Consider the following 24,016-nt stretch of genomic DNA (forward strand, 5'->3'; position numbering starts at 1 on the left):
TCTTTTGTCTCTGGATATCATTACTACACTGTCTTTTTATTTTTCTATCCCACAGATGAATGAGATTATTATATGTTTATCCCTTTCCCTCTGATTCACTTTACTCAGTTTAATACTATTCATGTCCATCCATGTATTGGATTTCTTTTTTTTTTTTTTTTAAGGCTAGTCAAGTGAAGCAGTGGGAGTGCAGAAGAAACAAAGAAATCTGTAACTGGCTGTGAGATCAATTAATTGTAAACACCACTGCACTTGGACCAGCCATACCACAATTTCTTTAGCCACTCATCTATTGTCAAGCACCTGGTTGGTTCCATATTCTGGTTATTGTAAATAGTGCTGCGATGAACATAGGGATGCAGAGGGCATTTTTTGTAATGTGTTTTTGTGTTCCTAGGGTATATCCCTAGGAGTGGTATTGTTGAATCATAAGGAAGCTCAATTTCCAGTTATTTAAAGAATAGCCATATTGTTTTCCAGAAAGGCTGGACTAGATGCTATTTCTATCAGCAGTGAATAAGAATTCCTTTCTCCCCACATCCATGCCAGCACTGGTTGTTCTTTGTGATGTGTGCCTTTCTCTGTGGTGTGAGATGATAACTCATTGTTGTTTTGATTTGCATCTCCCTGATGATTAATGATGTGGAACATTTTTTCTTGTGCCTTTTGGCCATCTGTATTTCCTCTTTGAAATATGTCTGTTCATATCATGGTTTTATTTGTTTGTTTGTTTATGGGCTACACCCAGCAGTACTCAGGGGTTACTCCTTGCTTTGCACTCAGAAATCACTCCTGGCATGCTCAGGGGACCATCTGGGATGCTAGGGAGTGAATCCAGGAAGCACCAAGAGCAAAGCAAATGTCCTACCCACTGTACTATCGCTCTGTCCCAGTCTGTTCATTTTTCCCCCATTTTTTTGGGGGGGCCACACCCGGCGGTGCTCAGGGGTTATTCCTAGCTGTCTGCTCAGAAATAGCTCCTGGTAGGCATGGGGGACCATATGGGACACCGGGATTCAAACCAACCACCTTAGGTCCTGGATCGGCTGCTTGCAAGGCAAACGCCGCTGTGCTATCTCTCCGGGCCCTTTCCCCCATTTTTAATGGAGTTTGATTTTTTTTTCTTGTTTAGTTCTTCTAGTATCTTATATATCTTAGATATTAGCCCTTTACCAACTGGATTTGGGTGAATAGTTTCTCCCATTGTTTTGTTTGAAGTGCAGAAGTTTCTCAGTTTAATGTAGTCCCATTTGTTTATATCTGCTTCCACTTGCTTGGACTATAGTGTTTTCTCCTTAAAGATGCCTTAAGTCTCAATGCCATGAGTGTTTTGCCTATGTCTTCTTCTGTATATCTTATAGTATCAGACCTGATATCAGGGTTTTTAATCTATTTTGATTCCACCTTTGTGCATGGTATTGCAGAGAGGTCTGAGTTCACCTTTTTGCATGTAATTGACTAGTTTTCCAACACCGCTTGTTTAAGAGGCTTTCCTTGCTTCAACTTGTATTGTTGCCCCTTTATCAAAGATTAATTGGTTGTATAACTGGGGGTCAGTCTCAGGATATTCATGTCTATTCCATTGATTTGAGGATCTGTCTTTATTCCAAATACCATGCTGGGTATTTTTGTTTTTTGTTTGTTTGTTTGTTTTTGTTTGGTTGGTTTTCTTGTTGTTGTTGTTGTTTGTTTCTGTTTTGGGGTCACACCCCATAGCACTCAGGAGTTACTCCTGGTTCTGTGCTCAGAAATCACTTCTGGCAGGCATTGGGGACCATATGGGATGCCAGGATTCGAACCAATGTCGATCCTGGGTTGACCGCATTCAAGGCAAATGCCCTATCATTGTGCTATCTCTCTGGCCCCAATACCATGCTGTTTTAATTACTATTTCTTTATAGTACAATTTAAAATTGGGAAAGTGATGCCTCCCATCTTCTTTTTCACAAGAATTGCTTTAGCTATTCATGGCATTTGTTGTTCCAAATAAATTTCAGGAGTGTTTGAGTCACTTTGAAAAATTTCGTAGGTATCCTTTGAGGGATTGCATTAAATCTATACAATGCTTTAGGAAGTATTGTCATTTTAATAATGTTAATCCTCCCAATCCCTGAGCAATGTATATGTTTCTATTTCCTTGCATCCTCTTTGATTTTTTGAAGCAGTATTTTATAGTTTTCTTTTGTATAGGTTTTTCACCTCTTTTTTTTTTTTTTTTTTTTTTTGGTTTTTGGGCCACACCCGGTAACGCTCAGGGGTTACTCCTGGCTATGCGCTCAGAAGTCGCTCCTGGCTTGGGGGACCATATGGGACGCCGGGGGATGGAACCGAGGTCCGTCTCCTAGGCTAGCGCAGGTAAGGCAGGCACCTTACCTCCAGCGCCACCGCCAGGCCCCGGTTTTTCACCTCTTTTTTTTTTTTTTTTTTTTTTTTTTTTTTTTTTTTTTTTTTGGTTTTTGGGCCACACCCGGTGACGCTCAGGGGTTACTCCTGGCTATGCGCTCAGAAGTCGCTCCTGGCTTGGGGGACCATATGGGACGCCGGGGGATCGAACCGCGGTCCGTCCTAGGCTAGCGCAGGTAAGGCAGGCACCTTACCTTTAGCGCCACCGCCCGGCCCCATGTTTTTCACCTCTTTAGTTGACTTCAAGGTCCTTGATTTTCTGAGGAACAATTGTGAATGGGATTTTTTTTTTTTTTTTTTTGGTTTTTGGGCCACACCCCGTGGTGCTCAGGGGTTACTCCTGGCTGTCTGCTCAGAAATAGCTCCTGGCAGGCACGGGGGACCATATAGGACACCAGGATTCGAACCAACCACCTTTGGTCCTGGATCAGTTGCTTGCAAGGCAAACACCACTGGGGTTATTTTTTGTAATGTCTCTTTATTCCTCCTAATTATTTGTAAATAAAAATGCCATGGACTTTTGAGTGTTAATTTTGTAGCCTGCTACTTTACTATATAAATCTATTGTTTCTAGAAGCTTTTTGGTAGAGTCTTTAGGATTTTTCTAAATATAGTATCATGTCATCTGCAAACAGTGAGAGTTTGACTTTTTTCCTATTTCTTTTTCTTGCCTGATTGCTATGGTAAGTATGTCCAGTACTATGTTGAAAAGAAGTGGTAAGAGGGGGCAACTTTGTCTTGTGCCAGATATTATTTTTTGTTTTTGTTTTGGGGCCACACCTGGCGGCCCTCAGGAGTTCTTCCTGGCTCTATCCTCAGAAATTGCTCCTGGCAGCCTCAGGGACCATATGGGATGCTGGGATTCGAACCACTGCCCTTCTGCATGGATTCTATCCATGCTATCTCTCCAGTCTTTTTTTTTTTTTTTTTTTTTTTTTTAACATTTTCTAATGGTGGTGTGCCTGGTGAATTTTTTTTTTTTTTCATGAAAAAAGTGCTTTGGGGGCTGGAGAGATAGCATGGAGGTAAGGCGTTTGCCTTTCATGCAGGAGGTCATCGGTTCGAATCCCGGCGCCCCATATGGTCCCCTGTGCCTGCCAGGAGCAATTTCTGAGCCTGGAGCCAGAAATAACCCCTGAGCACTGCCGGGTGTGACCCAAAAACCACAAAAAAAAAAAAAAAAAAAAAAAAGAAAAAAGTGCTTTGCATAAAAAGATTGAAAAACACTGTGTTAAACCATTCTTATATCTCTGGAATAAATCCTACTTGGTCATCGTGTATGACTTTCTTTTTTTTTTTTTTTTATTTTTTTATTTTTATTTATTTTTTTTTTTTTGGTTTTTGGGCCACACCCGGTAACGCTCAGGGGTTACTCCTGGCTATGCGCTCAGAAGTCGCTCCTGGCTTGGGGGACCATATGGGACGCCGGGGGATGGAACCGCGGTCCGTCTCCTAGGCTAGCGCAGGTAAGGCAGGCACCTTACCTCCAGCGCCACCGCCCGGCCCCCATGTATGACTTTCTTGATGAGCTATTTGCTCCTATTTGTAGCAGACCTTTTTCTTTCTGTCTCTATCTTTCTGACTCTCTCTCCTCTTCTCTCTGTCTCTCTATCTCTGTCTCTGTCTCTCCCTCTCTCCCTCCCCCCTCTTCTTTTTTTTCCATTTAAACCCTAGCTGTAAGATGATGCCCAGCTATTAAACCAAAACAAAAGCATTCTCCCATCTTCCTTTTTCTGTTAAATCTCTCTTTTGATATGTAAAAGCCCACCTGGATTACTTGACCTTTCCCCTCCCAGTGTATGGGTATTGGTTTAATAAAAAGAAAGAGCAGTCATGAGGCAAAAAGCAAACTGACTCCATTGACTCTCTTCTGACTCACTTGGTTTACAAATCTTTCCCTGCTACCCTGCTTCTTCAGATCTGTCTCCCTGGGGTTAAAGATATGGTGCATGGGGGTGATCTCACAACCCATGGAGTTTTATTTTACAACTGGCACCGAACCATGGCACAGGACCTATGAACCCAAGAAGACCCCCCAACAATGGTGAGTTCCATGACCCTCTGGTGACTAATCACCATCATGGCCTCCTTGAACTGGACTTAATGTGCAGTACCTGTCACCAGAACATCAGTGTGCATGGCCCCTGTTCTGAATGTGGCAATGGCCCCAACAGGTAGAACAGAAGCAGGCAGTGAAGGAGAGAAAGCTAAAGACTCTAAACATCCTAGAGATCAAGGTCTACAGCCTTATTCTATCATAAGTGCTTTGTGAGAGGATCTCTGCCTCCCCAAACTGCAGCAGCTTATTGAGGTCATTGATGGGGCAGAAGCTAAAGAGAAAGCTTCATTGGAGGGGGACCAACAGCAGAAAGATGAGCAACCCAGATTCCAGCTCAGGAACTGAAGGCCTTTTTGTCCCAGACGATCTCAGCAGCCTAACACAGAAGGAGAAGATGGAGAAGATGAAGGATCCAAGTGTAGCTGAAGAAATCCAACAAAGGAGAAGCTGCTTTCAGAACCCTTGTAACTTTCATCTAATGGGTCCTCAAACTTTTTAAACAGGGGGCCAGTTCACTGTCCTTCAGACTGTTGGAGGGCCAGATTATAGTAAAACAAAAATTATGAACAAATTTCTATGCACACTGCATATATCTTATTTAGAAGTGAAGAAACACCCCGGAGAGATAGCACAGCGGCGTTTGCCTTGCAAGCAGCGGATCCAGAACCAAAGGTGGTTGGTTCGAATCCTGGTGTCCCATTTGGTCCCACCACCCCCCACCCCCACCCCGTGCCTGCCAGGAGCTATTTCTGAGCAGACAGCACCAACGGGTGTGGCCCAAAAACCAAATAAAGAAAAAAAAAGTGAAGAAACAAAATGGGAATAAATACAATATGTGGCCCGCGGGCCGTAGTTTGAAGACCCCTGCTTGAGTGGTCAGTGATTTTTATTGCTGGTTAAACTGTGTGCTCTACTTGTATTAGATTTTATAGCTACTGTTCGTTGTGTGCCACTGTAAATAGAAAAATTTGTATCCAGTTTTATTAGTTTACACCCCAGCACCCTCTCACCTCCTTCCTCTGGAACTCCAGGGCTTCCCCTGGGCCACACGCCTGGGGAATCAGGACAAGGAGCTTAAAGGCTACCCCAGGCTTTCCCTATTTCCCACCCGGAGGGAGAGTTTGGGTGGAGGCTTTGAACTTCCGGGGCTTCCAGCTCTTGAAGGATCTCTTTCCTCCCTGGGAGCCAGGAGTTTTTGCCAGCATGGGGTTTGGCAGGCCTCCGCCATGCCAAAGGCCTTTCTAACCAGGCCTAGGAGGGGTGTGGGAATTGGGTCACCCCAGCACCCTTCCACCTCCTTCCTCTGGAACTCCAGGGCTTCCCTTGGGCCACATGCCTGGGGAATCAGTGAGGTGGGTCCGGACGAGGAGCTTAAAGGTTACCCCAGGCTCTCCCCATTTCCCACCTGGCTCCAGAGGGAGGGTTTGGGTGGGGGCTTTGAACTTTCCGGCTTCCAGCTCTTGAAGGATCTCTTTCCTTCCTGGGAGCCAGGAGTTTTTGCCAGCATGGGAAATGGCAGCACAAGAGGTTCTGGCTTCAGGAAGTCGCAGGCAACTTTCCTTACTAACCCTGCCAATTTGTGAAACCACGCGGGGGCTAGAGCAGAACATATAGACAAATATTTGGATATCATTGGGTTTAATCTGTTTGTCATATTCAGAACGCTGCCCAGAAGCTCATTTTATTCCTTTACTCCCTCACTCCCACCTCCTATTACTCCCACATTTAACCATTTTTTTGTACTCGTGATTTTTGTTTTGGCCAAGGTGGATTGCATATCTTTCACAGTAATGTTTTTTTTTTCACAGTAATGTTTTTGGGGGAGTCGGAAGCTTCAACAGGCAACATGGGGATGACATGGCTCCATGCACTCTTTGCTCTTTATGAAGCATCTAGATTATTATCCTCTCTCAAGCTAACTGCCAGCCAGCTCCCAAAATGAAAAAATAGACTCTCAGCTTGAGAAGAAACTAAGACTCTGTTCCTATCAATCTATTATCAATGGACTCCTATCTTCCAACTCCCTTCACTGGGTACTTGTGCTAGCTACCATAATCAGTTTCCAAGACGCCCCCAGTCAAAAGCATTTCCTGATACGAGGTGCTGTGAGTTGTTTACAGACTCCAGATGGCCAAATCACAGACAAAAGTGGTGTCTCGGAAACAACACCCTCCCACTCAACTATTTCGAAAACATAAAAAGGACACGTGTATCTTTGTATATCTCAGATGTATTTCCTTTACATCTATAACTCTTTATTGAATATCCTCTTATACAGTGACAATTTTGACCACTGTTTTTTTTTTATTTGATTGTTTGTTTGCTTTTTCCCCTTTGAGATCTGTTTTATAAGCAATACTGGTAGAAGAACATCTCTGTATAGAATTCATGTTTAAACCAAGTTACGGGGGAATGTTAAATTTGATCCCCCAGATGCACCAACAATATCTTGTGGCATTGTTTCTCTTTTGCATAGGCACATTCAAATGGGAAATAATATATATGCAAACAAGTTCTTATTTAATAGAGATGGGAACACAAATTTGGTAATGCAGTTAGGCCTTATACCCTGAACATTGGCATAATGATTTGGCTTAGGCCTCAGAAGAATGGGCATTGCCCATATACCCCTAAACAATGGATACCATCTATGGAAACAACCACAATTGCCTCTAACATTACCAGGATGCAAACCTCTACCATGGAAGACTTACCACTACTCTGACATTGACTTACTCTAAAGAGTGTTTTCAACACCCAGACGACTCAGCAACAACTTACTTGCAGGGCAGATCGCTCCACATCTAATGGTGTGCTGAAACTAGAGGATGCTCCGCATCAGCCTGACTTCAATGAAAGAAATGCATAGAATCCAGAATCTTTAAATATAGGAACCTGATACCAACAACAGCTAAAGTATGAAAAAATTTCACCAGGACCATGGAGAATGACTTGGGTTGGACAGACTGGTATGCCTGGAGCCCAGAGTCGGTCTTATGCCAATAAACTTCTGGGGTGAGGCCTTCTTATAATCAGGCCAAGGTTTTTTTTTTTTTTTTTTTTTTTCCTCATTTTCCCTATATTTTTCTGGGCCTATGCAAACAACATCGATTGCCACTGTCACACCTTTACTATTGTTTTGTTTTGTTTTGGTTTTTGGGCCACACCCAATTGAACCTTAGGGGTTACTCCTGGCTATGCGCTCAGAAATCACCCCTGGCTTGGGGGGACCATATGGGACTCTGGGGCATTGAACCGAACCGCTGTCAGTCCTACGCTAGTGCTTGCAAGGCAGACACCTTACCTCTAGCGCCACCTTCCCAGCCCCTACTATTGTATTTTTTTTTTTTTTTTGGGTTTTTGGGTCCAAGGCTAGAGCAGGCAAGGCAGGCACCTTACCTCTAGCGCCACCTTCCCGGCCCCTACTATTGTATCTTTTTTTAACACTTATTCTTTAAGAAAAAAAAAATACAGTTTACTGAACTTAAAAACAAATAACTGTAGTAGAATTCCTGTCTCGAATACAGGCAGGGGATGGGATGGGGGGGGGGCGAGAGGGTCTTTGGGAGGGGGGAATATTACACTGGTGAAGGGGGATGTTCTGTTTGTGACTGTAACCCAACTAAAATCATGTTTGTAATCATGGTGCTTAAATTAAAAAAAAAAAGAAAAAAAACTTTATTAGTTTAATATTAGTTTGCACAGTTCTGGGAAATGAATAATGTTGTTAGATTTTAAAAGTTCCCACCTATCCTAGTGAATGTTTCCCAATTGCTATGATGTTTGATTGCATTATTATTTAGCAACTTATTCTCAAATTATGTCTGCAAAATCGTCCTAATGTCTTCTCCACAGAAATTGATAGCAAAGGAAATTGGATGCTATAGACTCTTATTACAGGGCCCATTATAAGAATGTTCTAGAAAACGGCATGTATATCTGCAGAAATGTTCTTGTGATTTTGTTTATGAAAAGAAACTCAAATATTATAGACTTATATTATAGTGCTCTGTGTAAGAATGTTTAAGAATTTTTTTTGTGTCTGTGGTTTTTGGGTCACACCTGGCAGTGCTCAGGGGTTACTCCTGGCTCCATGCTCAGAAATTGCTCCTGGCAGGCACGGGGACCATATGGGATGCCGGGATTCAAACCGATGACCTTCTGCATGAAAGGCAAACGCCTTACCTTTCCTGCCCCAGAATGTCTAAGAATTTTTAATTGAGTGTATTTGCAGAAAGATCCTAATGTTTATATTTAGAGAAGTCTATGAAAAAATTTTTGTGATATTAGGGCTGGAGCGGTGGCACAAGTGGTAGGGCTTTTGCCTTGCACATGCTAACCTAGGATGGACTGCAGTTCTATCCACGCTCCTCCCCCCCTCCCAGCCCCACATCCTATATAGTTCCCAAGCCAGGAGCAATTTCTGAGTTACTCCTAACCAGGAGTAACCCCGAAATGTCACTAGGTGTGGTCCAAAAAGAAAAAAAAATTTTTGTGATATGTATAAGATATAGAAATATATGGAAAAAGCTGATTGTTTTGAGAATGATGTGTACAATTTAAACTTTGATGCTATTACAGCCAACTTTTACTGTGCCTATGCAAAATAACCTCCTTTCTAAGTTCTGATCTGGGGTTCTGGCTTCTGGCAGAGAAAAATTAAACAAAACTTTTGTAACTTTCCTCTTTTTTTTTTTTTTTTTTGGTTTGTTGTAAATAGAAAGAGTGGAGATGTAAGATGATACTTGACTACCAACTCCAAACAAAGGTATGTAAAAAAACATAGTTGGATCACTCTGCCGTGCCCCACCCTGGTGGATTTGGTTCTGGATAATAAAAAGGAGTTCTGGCTTGGGGCTGAGGCAGAGCATAAGGCAAAAGGCCACAGACACCACGAGCACTACCCTGCTTTTTCAGACCTGGCTGCATGGGGTTTGGAAATACAGTGTGTGGAGTAATCTCACAACTCGTGGATTTATATTTTACACCTAACTAGCCACATTTTTTTTTTGTTTTGGGGCCACACCGATGACGTTCAGGGGTTACTCCTAACTATGCACTCAGAAATCGCCCCTGGCTTGGGGACCATATGGGACGCGGGGGTGGGGGGATCGAATCACGGTCTGTCCTAAGCTAGTGCGCAAGGTAGATGCCTTACGCCCAGCACCACCGCCCTGGTCCCAAGCCACATTATTTTCCCCTTCCCACCCCAATTCCAAGCCACATTATTTTTTTTTTTTTTTTTGGTTTTTGGGCCACACCCTGTGCCGCTCAGGGGTTACTCCTGGCTATGCGCTCAGAAGTTGCTCCTGGCTTCTTGGGGGACCATATGGGACACCGGGGGATCGAACCTCGGTCCGTCCTAGGCTAGCGCAGGCAAGGCAGGCACCTTACCTCCAGCGCCACCGCCCGGCCCCCCAAGCCACATTATTTTTAAAGAAGTGAAATGAGTCGAGTGAGATCTGTTTTAAACCTTTATTTAACATTATCTTCAAGCTATCGCAGTGGGCAATTATGAAACTTAACGATACATAAACACCACACAGCACACAAATGTCTATATAGTTCTAGGATATACACTGAATCTAGTACAAGCCACCCACCACCTGCCCACGGGCATTTCCTTCTGCGCTCCCTGACTAGTAGGTGATAGAGAAAGTCTGGATGCAGTAGAGAGGATAGAGTACTTAGTTCCTCACAGAGGTGAAGATGGAGTACAGGCAGGGCCCTACACTCACTGATGCCTTCCATAGGGGGCCAAGTTACAGGATCCTGTAGAGTTGGTGGGCAATCGGTGCCTAGACTCCTGAGTGCAAGGGCAGTTACTAAACGTTCTCTTTAGTATAGTGCTGAATATCCCACCTATCACGTTGAAAACCGGGGTTCCATTGCTCCTGACGGGAAGGTGCACTTGAGGATTATTATTATTATTATTAATTATTATTATTATTATTAATCTCTCTCTTTTTTTTAAGGGACTTTGTGTTCTCTGAGTCTGGAGGCTTGTGAATCCACAGCTGTCCTGGGTGAAATGCAAAAAGCACAGCAGATGGGAGAACCGGGCAAGGCAAGTGGTGCTGGTCATGGCCCACTAAGCAAGTGCAGCGCGGTGCCCAGAGAGACACTCTAGTCAAACTGTATTTTCCTGGTGGTCTAGTGGTTAAGATCTGGCACTCTCACTGCTGCAGCCAGGGTTTGGTTCTTGGTCCAAAGAGTTGGGTTTTTTTGTGTGTGTGTGTGTTTTATTTTTTGTTTGTTTTTTGGGTCACACCCGGCAGCACTCAGGGGTCACTCCTGGCTCTACGCTCAGAAATCCCTCCTGGCAGGCTTGGGGGACCATATGGGATACCGGGACTCGAACCACCATCCTTCTGCATGCAAGGCAAATGCTATCTCTCCATGCTATCTCTCCGGCCCCAAGAGTTTTTAATATCTTTATTGTCTTTTTTTGGAGCCACACCTGGCGGTGTTCAGGGCTTACTCCTGGTTCTATGCTCCAGAGTCATCCTGGCAGGGCTCAGGGAACCTTAAGTAATGCCTGGACCGTGTGCAGTGTCTTACCGAATAATTGAAACGATGATACAGCGAGTTCTATGTTTAAAAATATTTTCAATATGTAAAATTTCCAAGATATTTAATTTTAATATGTAAAAATCAAAAACATTCCGTTTTGTTTAATAACGAATTTAATTTTAATATGTAAAATATATTCTGAATGTTTTCATTAAACTTTTTAATTCAATGAAAGAATCTTGGCTTACAAAATTGTTGCAAGGGCCCGGAGAGATAGCACAGCGGTGTTTGCCTTGCAAGCAGCCGATCCAGGACCTAAGGTGGTTGGTTCGAATCCCGGTGTCCCATATGGTCCCCCGTGCCTGCCAGGAGCTATTTCTGAGCAGACAGCCAGGAGTAACCCCTGAGCACCGCCGGGTGTGGCCCCCCCCAAAAAAAATTATTGCAAATTGAATTTTCGGTATAATTTCCTCTCTTTCTTTGGCTCATGATTCAGACCTGGTGGAGATGCAGCTTCACTTTTGCAGGTGCAAATTCTGCAGTGAACTAAACCGAGATCCCAAAACACTGGGCCGGGAATCGAACCCGGGCCTCCCGCGTGGCAGGCGAGAATTCTACCACTGAACCACCCATGCACGCGCATAACCCCAAGCGCACAAGCTCTAGGAGCCTGCTTCACCGCCGGGCCTAGGGGCAAGGACCCCGCGGACACAAGGCAGTTCTGGGCTCCTGCGCGCCCGTGGGACACAAGCAGACCCCGAGTCGGAGTCTGGATTGGAGAAATGTCAGGTCACCGGCGTCACCGCGCACACACCCCACCGCGGGTCCAGCGCCCCCCCCCCCCCAAGAACTACTGCGTCGCACCTCCATGGAAAAAACAGGGGGAAATGTGGACCACCCATCTGTCCACTCCCTGGATAGAGTCGACGTCAATGGAGGAGGTCACTGTCCGGGGGGGCTGCAAGGGCGAGGTCCTCACGGGCGTGCGTGGGCGCACACGCATGCATTGGGCAAAGTCTGGGTCCAAAATCCTAGCTTGTACACCCTCCGAGCGGGCCTGGCTCTCTGTCCGGTTTGGTGTTAAGGGTGTTTATGGGGAGCAGCAGCCCCTGAGATGCGCCCCAAGTAGGGGCGCAGCAACAGCAAGAGTCCAGGGCCTCGGGTGAGCGGGGTAGGTGTGTGCAAATGGGAAGGAAGCAGCAGCAGGAGGAGTCGAATTCGAACCCACGCCTCCAGGGGAACCTGCACTTTAGCGCGCGGACCTGGCGGGTCCGTCCTCAGGGTCGAAGGGAGGGCTCAGGGGCGGCGGGGCCCGGCAGGGCATCCTAGCACCCAGAGCGGCAACCACGCTCCCTAGCGGTCCGGTGGGGTTGGAGTCGGTGTTCTCACCGCTGTGTCTGGGTTCGATTCTCGGTTAGGGAAGTTTCGTGTCTTCGCCAGCCGCATCCTTTTCCTGTCTCTCCGTGTCCTCCAGGTTCGGAATGCCTTTCCTTGCTCTGAGCTCTGAGGTTTGCTAATCTGTTAAAAAAAAAAATTTTTTTTTTTTGCAAAGAGGAAAAAAAAAAAAAAGACATTCTAGTAAGCAACACAGCTACTGCCTGATTCCCGGTCAGGGATGTCTTATTTTTTGCTTTTTGGGCCACACCCGGTGACGCTCAGGGGTTCCTCCTGCCTATGCGCTCAGAAGTCGCTCCTGGCTTGGGGGACCATATGGGACGCCGGGGGATCGAACCGCGGTCCCTCCTAGGCTAGCGCTGTCAAGGCAGACACCTTACCTCTAGCGCCACCACGCCGGCCCCAGAAATGTTTCACAAATACAAAAAAAATTTTACAAATTTTGCCAATTACAAAAAAGAACTATGTTTGACTGTCAAATCAATCCTGTTTCATCAAGTAGATCAGGTATTACAAACTTAGTTTAAAAAGGAACTATTTTTCCTCTCTGTGTCCTGCGGTGGTTTGAGGGAAGATGGCTAAGCGCACGAAGAAGATGGGGATCTGGGTAGATATGGGACGCGTTACGGCGCTTCCTTCCGGAAGATGGTGAAGAAGATCGAGATCAGCCAGCACGCCAAGTACACAGGCTCCTTCTGCGGCAAGACCAAGATGAAGAGACGGGCTGTGGACATTTGGCACTGCGGTTCCTGTACGAAAACCGTCGCAGGTGGCGCTTGGACCTACAATACCACTTCTGCTGTCACAGTTAAATCTGCCATCAGAAGACTGAAGGAATCGAAAGACCAGTAGATCTCCATTCAGAAACATTGTTGGCCTATACTAAATGGGCTAATTTATGTAAAAAGCCTTGAAAAAATAAAAAGGAACTATTTTTATAGCTAATTACAAAAATATTTTGGCCGGAGTAATAGCACAGCAGATAGGCGTTTCCCTTGCATGCGGGGAACAACCAGGGTTCCATCTAACCGGCCGAATTGGATCCCCGACATCCAATCTGGTTCCAACAAGCCTGTCATGTGCGACTCCTGAGCTTTTAACTCAGTGTTGCTGGGTGGGGCCCAACCCCCCCCCCATTTTTTGCTGAATACAAAAATATTACAAATTTTACAATTTTTGCTAATTACAAAAATATTATCAAAGAGATCGTTTCTAGTAAATAGCTCAGCTGATACCCGAGCAGAAAAAGGGAGAAACTCCAGTTCCATGGACAGGAAAAGAGAAAACTCCTTTGCATGGGCCATGAGCAAACCCAGGACTCCTGCATGTTGTGGGACTTCTACCACTAAACCATGCAGCTGTAATTCGCATTTGTAAATTTCTAAACTCCATCTAGTCTGGATTCTATTGCATGCAAGATCTGAATGGTCTAGCGCAGTGATCTGCAACCTTTTTTTCCAACTGAACCAAATCTCGCCAAAACCACGATTGAAATTTATTTTGAGAGCCACACAGGGCGTGCACTGACAGAGGCTAGGAGCAGAATCCTGACTCCTGGAGCGGCCGCCGGGCACACAGAAGAGCCACAGGCTGCCGACCACTGGTCTAGCCTGACTTGGGGGCTGGAGTTCTGACCTCTGCAGTTTCTCTCTCCAAACCCCACATTGGCCCCAATATTGTATAGGAGTTTTGGGGGGCACTGGTACCCTGGCTAGCTAATCTCTCCTAGACACTCTTGTGTGTTCTCTTCCACATATCTATGATGTTCAAACTTCAATTAAACATGAAAAGACCTCAAAAGGCATCCGTGTTGGGACTGGTTCCTCAGAACTAAAATGAGGGGCTTGTCCAGTGTAGGGAACAGTGGGTGGCGGGTAAAAAAAAAAGGGCTTTAGGAAGGACTAAGTGTAGGACAGTGAGCAGGGCATTGCTTTGTCTGTGGTCCACTTGGGTTTGATCCCAATGCCACAGAGGGTCCCCTGGAGCTCCAACAGGAGTGATCCTAAATCTTGAGTTCAGGTAGGTGCAACCCCAAAACAAAACCCAAAAAGTAGTTAGAGAATTAGATTACCACTGCATAACCCCCAAACAGGCAAATGATTCAAATAGGCAATTTTCTTGAGTGGTCAAGATACCCCTGAAAAGCTGCTGGGCTCATGAGAGACACACAAACAGAAGTTTTGGGTGACTATCAGCTACAGAACAGAAAGTAACAAAAGCGTTGAACAGAAATTGTGTCTTCCTCACAGAGAGAGTTTGTGAATGTGAAACTGGGAAACTGGTCAAAGTTTCTCAAAACTAGAGAGTGAGGATGTCTGTGTCAGCACTTCTGGGGTGCTCAGCGGAAGTGAAATGGTCCCTCTCACAGGGCAGGTGCACACTCTCCCATGCCCACAAACACGGAAACACAAAGAAATGTAGGGCACAGGGTCCCCCTCACACATCCCCCCAAAGAAGTGTGGGGCACAGGAGGACCCCTCAATGGAGGTATCCCTGAGTATGGTGCCCTCAATGGCTGACTCAGCCATTGAAAATGCAGCTGGGCTGAGTACATACAAAGGTGAGTTTCTAGAGCTTCAAAGCCCAGGAGGTGGAGTATAGACTGCTGCCAGGAGTTAGAAGGATCCAAACTTCTGTTTGGCAGCCTGAGAAACATCAGAGAAAGCAGTGTGGACTGAATTCACCCAGCCTGAACTGGATGCCTCTATTGGAGGGACGCACACCCCTTCAGACCTCAGGGGGGTGTCCAACTTTCACTCGAGTCTAAGCTGGCCCACTCATGAAGATCAGGAAAAAGGAATACCTGCCCAGTGTACATACAGGATTATGGAATTAATCAGATCCCACCCCACTCAGTATATGCCTTGTTAATCATTGGTTGGAAACATCTTTGAATGTCATACCTTGGGTTGGTGTTTAGACCACTTAATCCCATCTCTGGGTGTGGCCTGTTCTTTCCTAATAAATAGCTTGGGTCTCAGGAAAAATGCTCTCTTGCCATTTCTGGACTTCCCACTGAGCTTCCTGCTTCTTAGGAGCAGAAGGCTTGCATGCTGGAACTCCTGAACCTCTTTCACCCTCTTTAGTGTGTGTGGATTATTTCCTGCTTTGATGTTTGCTTCCATACCCATGTCTCTCCAGTGTCCTAGCTTTGGAACCTGAGGCCTAACTCTAACACAGGACTACAGTGAGCAGCCAGCAGCAAACCATGAGTCTGGACATGGGTGAATGGCCATGACATATGCTTGTGGGGGGTCTTCTGGAAGGATATCTGGGGGTGTTAGGGGTGAGCCTGGCAAAAGAGGACATTGGGCACTCTTGGCTGGTTCTCCTTTGCACTGTCCTTGCCTTATTCACAGCAAAAAAGCAGCACAGTGTCAGCCCAATATGCCACCAGGATATTTCAAGAAGGGGGTCATGAGATTTAGAGGACAGCCCCTAAGAGGTTAGGTGAGGTACAGGAAGGAAGCAAGGTTGAGGAAAGATGGGGTAACACTGCTCTGGATGGTGGTGTGTTTGCGAACCCTGGTTAGAGGCAACCACAAGAAAGAGGAGGAAGCCAGGGCTAAACCCCAAACTGTCCTGCGCCCAGTTCAGCAACACCACAGGAGGAGCTTCCAGACAGGAAGAGGTGCTACTTCGGGGGGTGCACCCCCACTGGAAGAGATGCCATTGCAGGAGGGTAACCCCCATGGGGCACTGCACCACTGCAAGACTGAAACATTCATTTCCTCTTGCTCTTCCTTTCTGTCCATCTGTCCATACCTCTGTCTGTCTGTCCTGGTTTGTTTGCATGTGGAGAAACTTCGATTCAGCTTTTGTTCACAAACATGTCCCACTGGTGGTGGGGCTCAGCACTTTGAGACAACTGGGAAAATGCTTCTGTTTTTTTGAAGGCTGGAGGAAGAAATCAGCAGTTCTCAGACCTGGTTTAAGCTGAGTCACATCTCAGATCGACCCTCACGTTTTTCTGAGCTTATTTCAGGTGTGCATCCTGAACCCAAGTGCTCAGCATTGGGGTGGGGTGATGGTTTCTTCTGGGGTCTCTGCTGCCTCCTTCCACATGCTGGGAAAACCCTGCTCTGGGTTCTATGAAAGAGGAGTCCCAAGATTTAGCTTCTACCTCCCCCAAACTGTCCTTCAGGAACCTTCATGAGAATTCGGAGCAACAAGCCTTCAGTGTTCCTGTAAGCTGCAGAATGGCCCCTGGAGATAGAATTAAAGGGGGGTTTGTGCTTTGCCTGTGCCTGACCCTGAACCACACTGCAGGAAGCAGTTGATGACTCCAGAGCAGGATCAGACAGCTCAGAACAGCTCCATGACCTCTGCTGGAGCCAGTAACACTAAGCATGTCTCCCCAGACCTCCTGAGTACCATTTAGGAGACCTTCAGCACACTCTCCCCCAAATATCTGCGGGATGGAAACCAAAACTCTGGGTTCCAAACTCTCAGAAGAGCGAGCCAGAGCCAGGCTGGTCCTGGGGGTGGGGGGTGGGGCTCCACAGAGGAGGAATCTGGATTAGGAAATACCTTGGGCATCAAAGCAAAACCAAAAGCAACTTTTCCTTCCTCCACCACCACCAGCCCCAGCCAACGAGGGGGGCATGTCCAGTGGTGCCCAGAGATAATTAAACAGGAGTGCACCCTTACACAGCCAGCATCTGAACCCCTGTGCTGTGGGTTTTGGGGGAAGGATTAGGTGCTCAAAGGCAGAGACAGCTGTAGGAGATCTGCAGTGCATGCTAGAACCTGGGGTTCTGCGGGCAGAGCCTATGTTTGTCCAGTCCTTTGCACTACCCTAAGCCCTGATGACCTCTCTAATGTAATGATTTTGCTTTTGCCACAAGGAAACCAGGAAGGCAAAGTGAGGACCCCATGCCATGCCCACTTCCCCGTGGCTCTCGCCTCAGTTCTTGATTTGAGAAATTAGATCATGTTCCCATAAAATGAAGTGAGGCAGGACTGAGTTGAGGAACACAAAGGGCTCTCTCTCTTTCTCTCTCTCTGTCTCTCTGTCTCTCTGTCTCTCTCTCTCTCTCTCTCTCTCTCTCACACACACACACACACACACACACACACACACACACACACACACACACACACACACACAACCTCTCTCTCCACACTCTCAGTCTGTCCCCACAGAGAGCCCGGATATCACTTGTCCACACTTCTCTGGCGATATGAGGAAGCTGCTGGCCACCACGTCTTTGTCTCTACTGCTTCTAGGTAAGACCCCTGGGGGACAGCCCTGCTCAGGCCAGGTGGGACCTGACCCCCTGCCCTTCCTGCCCTTCCAACAGCCCCAGATACAGCACCCCAACAAGCCACCTGGCTAGAGAGCAGGCTTGGGGAACAGTGTTCTGAGTCTAACTCAAGGGTGGAGGTCTGTACCTGCCTCTTCTGACTGGTGCCAGGATGCCCCTTTCAAACTTTTACCTGCCACCTACAAGTGTAGATCCAACATGCAGGGGACCCGGGAATGTCCAATCCCAAGTAGCACAGGGTAACCTGAGCACTCCTAGGGAGAGACTCCTGCACACAGATCCAGGAGAAGCCCCCAAGCTGATCAATGCAAAGTCTCCTGGGTCTAATACGGGGAAATATGGGGAGTTGGGGTAATGAGGAGGGGAATACAGGGTTTGTTTGAGTCACATTCAGCAGTGTTCAGGAGTTACTCCTGGCTCTGCATTCAGGAATCACTCTCTGGTTGTGGTCAGGGGGACCCTATGGGATACTGAGGATTGAACCTAGGTCAGCTGGGTGCAAGACAAAAATTCTCCCTAGTGTGCTATCACTGTGGGAGGAATGGTGGTGGTGATGGTGTTTTGGTTGCTTCATTTCCACTGGTTGTGGAGCCAAATTGGTGGTGATGAGGGGGGTGTCACTCGCAACACTCAGGGGACCAGACAGAACCTGGGTCCCATATGTACAGTGACATTGATCTGTCCGAGAACCTGGGCGGATAAGGGCTGGGAGCAGGGATGGAGTAAAGATAAGACTGAATACTCAGAAATTAGGTCCAGGGGCCGGATATCCGCCCCCAAGGAAGGCTGTGAAGTCTGAGGGGTGTCTAACTCTCTCACACTGGTTTATCTTTTCCTCCCAGCAGTTCCCTGCTGCACACTGGCTGGTGAGTTTCCTTTGGGTCCTGGGTGGAGTCTACTTGGGGTGCTAGAGACATGGGTGAATGGATGGACTATGGGAGACTAGGCCAGACCCTCGTCTATGTCCTCGGGTCTCCACAGATCAACCCAAGGCTGTTGTGGTTCTGGACCCACCTTGGGACCACATCCTAGAGAAGGACCGTGTCGAGCTCATGTGCCAGGGTCCCCCTGGTCCCAAGGACTACTTCACTCAATGGTGGTTCAACAGCAGTGCCCTGGCCCAACAGACGTCCTCATATGTGATCACTGCCGCCAGAATCCAGGACAGCGGTGACTACAGCTGCCAGACAGGGCTCTCGGCTCCCAGTGACCCCCAGCAACTGCAGGTGCACAAGGGTAAGTGGGCTCTAGGGCCATCCAGGGGGCATTGTGGTGTTCACTGTTCAGAGAGAGACTCTGTCAAGGTGCAGGGAAGCCCCTTCCTTCTTTTACCTGCTACTGCTTTCCTAAGCTCCACCAGTCCTTGGCAGGGGCTGAGTCAGGAGGTATATCCACTCCCCCCCCTGGGGGGGGGGTCAGAGGACTCACAAGTGTCCAGGCTCACTGCTCTATCATAGTCAGCAGCATTTAGGGGACTGACTCTCACCTTTGCTTTCAGAACCTGCTTCCTTCTCCCCTGGACCCCAACAGCCTGTCTCCCCTCTAATGCAAACCTGGCTCAGGCTCCCTCTGCTACTCACACCGTTCCTTTGGCACTGGGGTAACCATGGAACAACCAATCATCTCTGACTTCTATCCTGGAATGCTGTGACACACGGGAAGGTTGGGGGGCATGAATCCATTAGCCCACCATGTCCCTACAAGCACCCACATTGGGTGGGACCGCAGCATGCCCAGCTGGTCAGACCCCACATCCATGGCCATGCCATCGTACCTCCTGCTGAGCTTGGAGGCAGTGGAGAGAGGCCCACTGGGACCACATGGCAGAAACAAGTGCCATAAAAAAGTATCATGAGAGTCAAGGTTGAGAGCTGGAACTCGGCTGGAGTCTGCCTGGGATCCAGGGTCCCTGACGGTGCCGCTCCATGAACTGTCTGTCCACGAACTGTCTGGCCCTCGGGGACCAAGGCTAAGACCAGGGTGGATTGTAGAGGTTGGGGCTACTGGTCTAAGGGACAGGTTATGTCACAGCACAGGTGAGAAGGTAAATGGAAGCTGCTCCAGGCTCTAGTTTGGGAAGTGCAGGCAAGGAAGCAACACCAGCAACCCCATGCTCCCTGGCATGCCCCTGCTCATCCCTTAAGTGGCATAACAGCCCTTGGATGAGGCTGGATGGTGGTAGATGGTGATGAAGGGATGAGAGGCCTTTCTCTTCCAGCCTAGAACCACGTGTCTCCAGCCCCCTCCAGCCGGCGGGATGGCAGCTTCAGGATAGCTGTGGGTAGAAAACTCACAGGCTGTCAGGCTTCAGGAAGTATTAGCTTTATTCAAGGCCCTAGTCAACAGGTGTGGCTTCTTTCATGACCTTTTACGCTGGATCCCTATTCAGCCCTGCATTGCACCTTGTCCCTCAGCCATCTCTCCTCCTGCTGTCTTCTTTTTCTCTTGCAGCATCTTCCCAAATCCTCTCTCCAAAATCCCCTCAAGCCAAACTTTTTGTTACCTACCAAAGACCCCTCCCAGAAATGAGCAGGTAAGGTTACAGGAAGAATGGGGGAATGTGCCAACACCTTAGGGTCCAATCCCTGAGCCCTTTCCTCCAAGAATTGGCTGTGGCCCTTCCCAAGCATACACGGGAGTGATAGCATAGCTGGAAGGGCGCTTGCCTTGCACATGGTCACCAGGTTTAATTCCCAGCATCCCATAGGATCCCCCTAGCACCCAGGAGTGATTCCTGCTTGCAGAGGAAGTGATTCCTACTTGCACTGGAGTCAGCTCTGAGTGCCATCGGGTGTGACCCTAAAACCCGAAAATAAATAAATAAAAAAAATTTTTGCTCACACCCAGAGATGCTCAGGACTTACTCCTGGCTCTGCGCTCAGAAGTCACTTTTGACAGACTCAGGGGACCATATGGTTGCTGGAATTCGAACCAGGGTCCATCCTGCATTGGCCACATGCAAGGCAAATGCCTTACCACTGTGCTATTGCTCCGGCCCCAATAAATAAATTTATTTTAAAAAATAAATAAGGGGTATTTACCTGGCAGGGGAGATACCATGATCAGAAGGTGGTTTTCCCAGGCTGAGGCTTATCCATTGCACTCCGGATGTGCTGACCCCTGCGATTTCCCCAAATGTGGGAAACTTGACTGCATAATTTGTGGTAGTGGGGGACTGCGTTCGCGCTCTCCCCTGAAAATAAATAAAGAAATTAATGTATGAATAAATAAAGAAGGGGCCAGTGTAGTGGAGCAAGTGGTAGGGTGTTTGTCTTGCATGTGCTAACCTAGGTTGGACCGAGGTTTGATCCCCGGCATCCCATATGGTTCCCCAAGCCAGGAGCAATTTCTGAGTGCATAACCAGGAGTAGCCACTGCTTGTCACTGAGTGTGACTCAAAGAACTTAAATAAATAAATAAATAAATAAATAAATAAGTAAAGGGCCAGAGTAGTGAAGCAAGTGGTAGGGTGTTTGCCTTGCATGCAGCTAACCCAGGACAGATGGTGGTTCGAGCTCCAGTGTCCCCTATGGTCCTCCAAGCCAGAAGCCATTTCTGAGCACAAAGCCTGGAGCACCGCTGGGTGTGACCCAAAATACCAAAAATAAATAAAGAAAACACATTAAGGACTTAAAAGATAGTGTGGAGACAAAATTGCAGTCAAGGCCTTTCTGTCTATCTGCCTGCCTGTCTGCCTGCCTGCCTATCTGTCTGTCTGTCTGTCTGTCTGTCTGTCTGTCTGTCTCTCATTCTTTCCCGCCCTTCTAGGCTGGCTGCTGCTGCAGGCGTTGCCCTGGAAGGTCCGTGTGGGGGACCCCATCCGGCTGCGCTGCCACAGCTGGACGAACCGGCTGGTGACCAAGGTCGTCTATTACCACAATGGCACAGGCCGTCGCTACTTCCATATAAACGAGGAGCTGAACATCTCAGCTGCAGTGCCTGCTGACAGCGGCTCCTACTTCTGCCGGGGCCTCATCGGGCGTCTCAATGAGTCCTCTGCAACGGTACACATCCTCGTGGGAGGTGAGGCTTGAGTTGGCGCCCACCAGTGCTCATGCTTGAGGGGCTGAATGGAGCAGGAAGGAAGGGCGTGTGCTGGGGGTGTGCATGGTGCACACGGGGGTCTCTGTGCATTTGGTACCAGGGGTCATACTTGGGGCCTAGAGCACTGTCCCCGGAGCACTTGGCCTCTGCTCCAGACACTTGAGCGACCCCTACATTGAGCACTATTTAAAGCTGGAAATTCAACCAAAAAGAAGCCCTTGAAAGAATGTCAGTTTCTTTGCCGATCAATGTCAGAGACAGAACAGTGGGGAAGGAAGGGCATTTGTCTTTCACGAAGCTGGCACGATTGGGTTGGATCCTTGGCATCCCATAAGGTCATCTACACCCCCACCCCCTTAGTCCCCTGCTGGGAGTGATCCCTGAGTGCATCATTAAGAGTAAGCCCTGGAGCACCACCTGTCGTGGTGTGGTCTCGAAAAGCAAAAAAGCAAAGCAAGCAAACAAAAACAAGTCAGAATGCATGTGCTGTTGTTCCCACCAGGTATAGAAGGTGGCTTCAAATCACCTGGATTAGGGATGAGCAGTAGGACTCCCAGCACCTGCTGCCTCTCTTGCCCTTTGGTGCTGGCCTGAGTGAGACAGAGAGTCCGTTTTTGCCTCAGAAACTCAGCCAGGGTTTGGCTTTTATCAAAGTCCCCATTCAAGCAGGAACAGTCTGGGCTGAAAAAAACTAGTAGGGTCTGTTTCAGACCCAGACTCACACATGGGGTCCCCTGATCTCACCCAGGCTCTCACAGACACATCTGAGATCTTACTTCATGTGGAGCCCACTAGGGGTGCAAACACAAATTCAAACGCTCTGCTCAGCTGTCCCAGGGTGAAGAGAGCTAGGGCTGAGGAACCAGGAGAAACCAGGGGAGGAACAGGGCCCTCTCTCAGGGCCCACCAACCTGGTTGTTTCTCCATTGTGCACTAACTTTGCATTAATCTCTCTCTCTCTCTCTCTCTCTCTCTCTCTCTCTCTCTCTCTCTCTCTCTCTCTCTCTCTCTCTCTCTCTCTCTCTCTCTCTCTCTCTCTCTCTCTCTCTCTCTCTCTCCTTTTCTCTTTCTCTTTCTCTTTCCCTACCTCCCTCCTCCCTCCCAGATCTCTCCATTCCCTCCCCCTCCCCATCCACCTCTTTCCCCTCCTCTGCCCCCTGGTACCGCATCGCCATCAGCTTGGCAGCGGGATTCCTGTTCACACTGAACACAGGGCTCTGCTTTTCCGTGTGGAGCGACCTTCGACGGTTACTGAGGGCCAAGCAGACAGAGCATGTCCTATGGAACCGGGAACCTCAAGACAAATGAGGCCTCAGGAGTGTCTGGACACTCCCCAAGCCCTCTCCTCTTCCCTCCTCAAAGGCAGCTCTGGCGAAACCTCAAGAACCGGCCCTCATCCCAGGGCCATGAGGCATGGGCTGGGTTGGCCAACTGGCTCCTAATACTGACTGCTAATACCAGGGTCCCTTGCTGGGTGAATTCCGGAACCCAAAGACTACCACCAGAACTAACCTCCACTATCAATACCCCAGCACAGCTGGGGGTAGAAGCACCTTTGAGCACCACACTCAGGAGAGGACAAGAGCAGTCTCTGTTCTGGGAAGTTCGCATGAACAGTTCCTGATGCCCACGAAACCCTCTCTAGACCATTAACTGCTCAGAAGATGCAGCAATAAAAGGAAAATGGTGACTCCACTGTCCTTCCTGTGGTCAAAGTCAGACTCCCTACATCAGTAGTAAATTAGTCAGTTTACAAATAGACCTTTTCCATCCGCACTGAAGGGAGAGGGAGAAAGAGTAGAGAGGGAGAGAGAGGTTAGGGTGGATGGGTCACTAGGAAGGGCAGGGCCGCCAGAGTCAGGCGTGGGGCCCCCTAGCCCGGCAGTTAGTGGGTTTGCTTTCATGCACCAAGTCCCTGGGCAGTTCAGACAAGCGACTAGAGCTCTGGGAAACAGTGGTCACCAAACTCAGTTACTAGCTACAGTGCCCGGTTTGAGCTCTGGTGCTAGGGCCAATTCACGGTCACTGACCGGAGGAGGCGCCATCCTGGTGTGATCAGATGAAAAGGTCAACAAAAAGGCTGGGGAGGGGACTGGGAGGGGGCAGGTCCTGGTTTTTCTCTGTTCTGTAAATAGCTTAAAACCTGTTTCTAGGGCCCGGAGAGATAGCACAGCGGCGTTTGCCTTGCAAGCAGCCGAAAAGGTGGTTGGTTTGAATCCCAGTGTCCCATATGGTCCCCCGTGCATGCCAGGAGTAATCCCTGAGCATCGCCGGGTGTGGTCCAAAAAGAAAAGAAAACAAAACAAAACAAAAAAAAACCTGTTTCTAAATTCAG

The 24,016-nt window shown here is 47.9% G+C and overlaps 1 protein-coding gene, 2 non-coding genes and 1 pseudogene across 4 annotated transcripts; 3 read left to right on the forward strand and 1 right to left on the reverse strand.

The window, feature by feature from the left end:
- Positions 1 to 11,538: 11,538 nt before the first annotated feature.
- On the reverse strand, positions 11,539 to 11,610 carry TRNAG-GCC (transfer RNA glycine (anticodon GCC)). Its single transcript has one exon. It is a non-coding gene; the product is annotated as a tRNA-Gly (tRNA).
- Positions 11,611 to 12,944: 1,334 nt separating this feature from the next.
- Positions 12,945 to 13,246, forward strand: LOC126013989 (60S ribosomal protein L37a-like; annotated as a pseudogene).
- Positions 13,247 to 17,462: 4,216 nt separating this feature from the next.
- Positions 17,463 to 23,274, forward strand: LOC126013988 (low affinity immunoglobulin gamma Fc region receptor III-A-like). 2 transcript variants are annotated; one of them, XM_049777267.1, is made up of 5 exons: positions 17,463 to 17,599; positions 18,480 to 18,503; positions 18,619 to 18,873; positions 21,406 to 21,660; positions 22,787 to 23,274. In XM_049777267.1, the coding sequence occupies exons 1-5, from the start codon at positions 17,554 to 17,556 to the stop codon at positions 22,987 to 22,989; spliced, it is 783 nt and encodes a 260-aa protein (XP_049633224.1). In that variant the 5' UTR covers positions 17,463 to 17,553; the 3' UTR covers positions 22,990 to 23,274. The 2 variants fall into 2 exon arrangements, with proteins under 2 accessions (XP_049633224.1, XP_049633225.1); XM_049777268.1 differs by having other exon boundaries at positions 18,483 to 18,503.
- On the forward strand, positions 20,671 to 20,833 carry LOC126015327 (U1 spliceosomal RNA). The gene has a single exon (XR_007498203.1). It is a non-coding gene; the product is annotated as a U1 spliceosomal RNA (small nuclear RNA).
- Positions 23,275 to 24,016: the final 742 nt, after the last annotated feature.

Source organism: Suncus etruscus, chromosome 7 (assembly GCF_024139225.1).
Source record: "Suncus etruscus isolate mSunEtr1 chromosome 7, mSunEtr1.pri.cur, whole genome shotgun sequence".
In the NCBI taxonomy this organism is placed as follows: domain Eukaryota; kingdom Metazoa; phylum Chordata; class Mammalia; order Eulipotyphla; family Soricidae; genus Suncus; species Suncus etruscus.

Excerpts from the sequence above, each read along its gene's own strand:
- LOC126013988 (XM_049777267.1), top strand. The coding sequence starts at position 17,554 with ATGAGGAAGCTGCTGGCCACCACGTCTTTGTCTCTACTGCTTCTAG. Across the intron at positions 18,504-18,618 it reads TCCCTGCTGCACACTGGCTG|ATCAACCCAAGGCTGTTGTG; the intron begins GTGAGTTTCCTT and ends GGGTCTCCACAG. Across the intron at positions 21,661-22,786 it reads GGTACACATCCTCGTGGGAG|ATCTCTCCATTCCCTCCCCC; the intron begins GTGAGGCTTGAG and ends CCTCCCTCCCAG.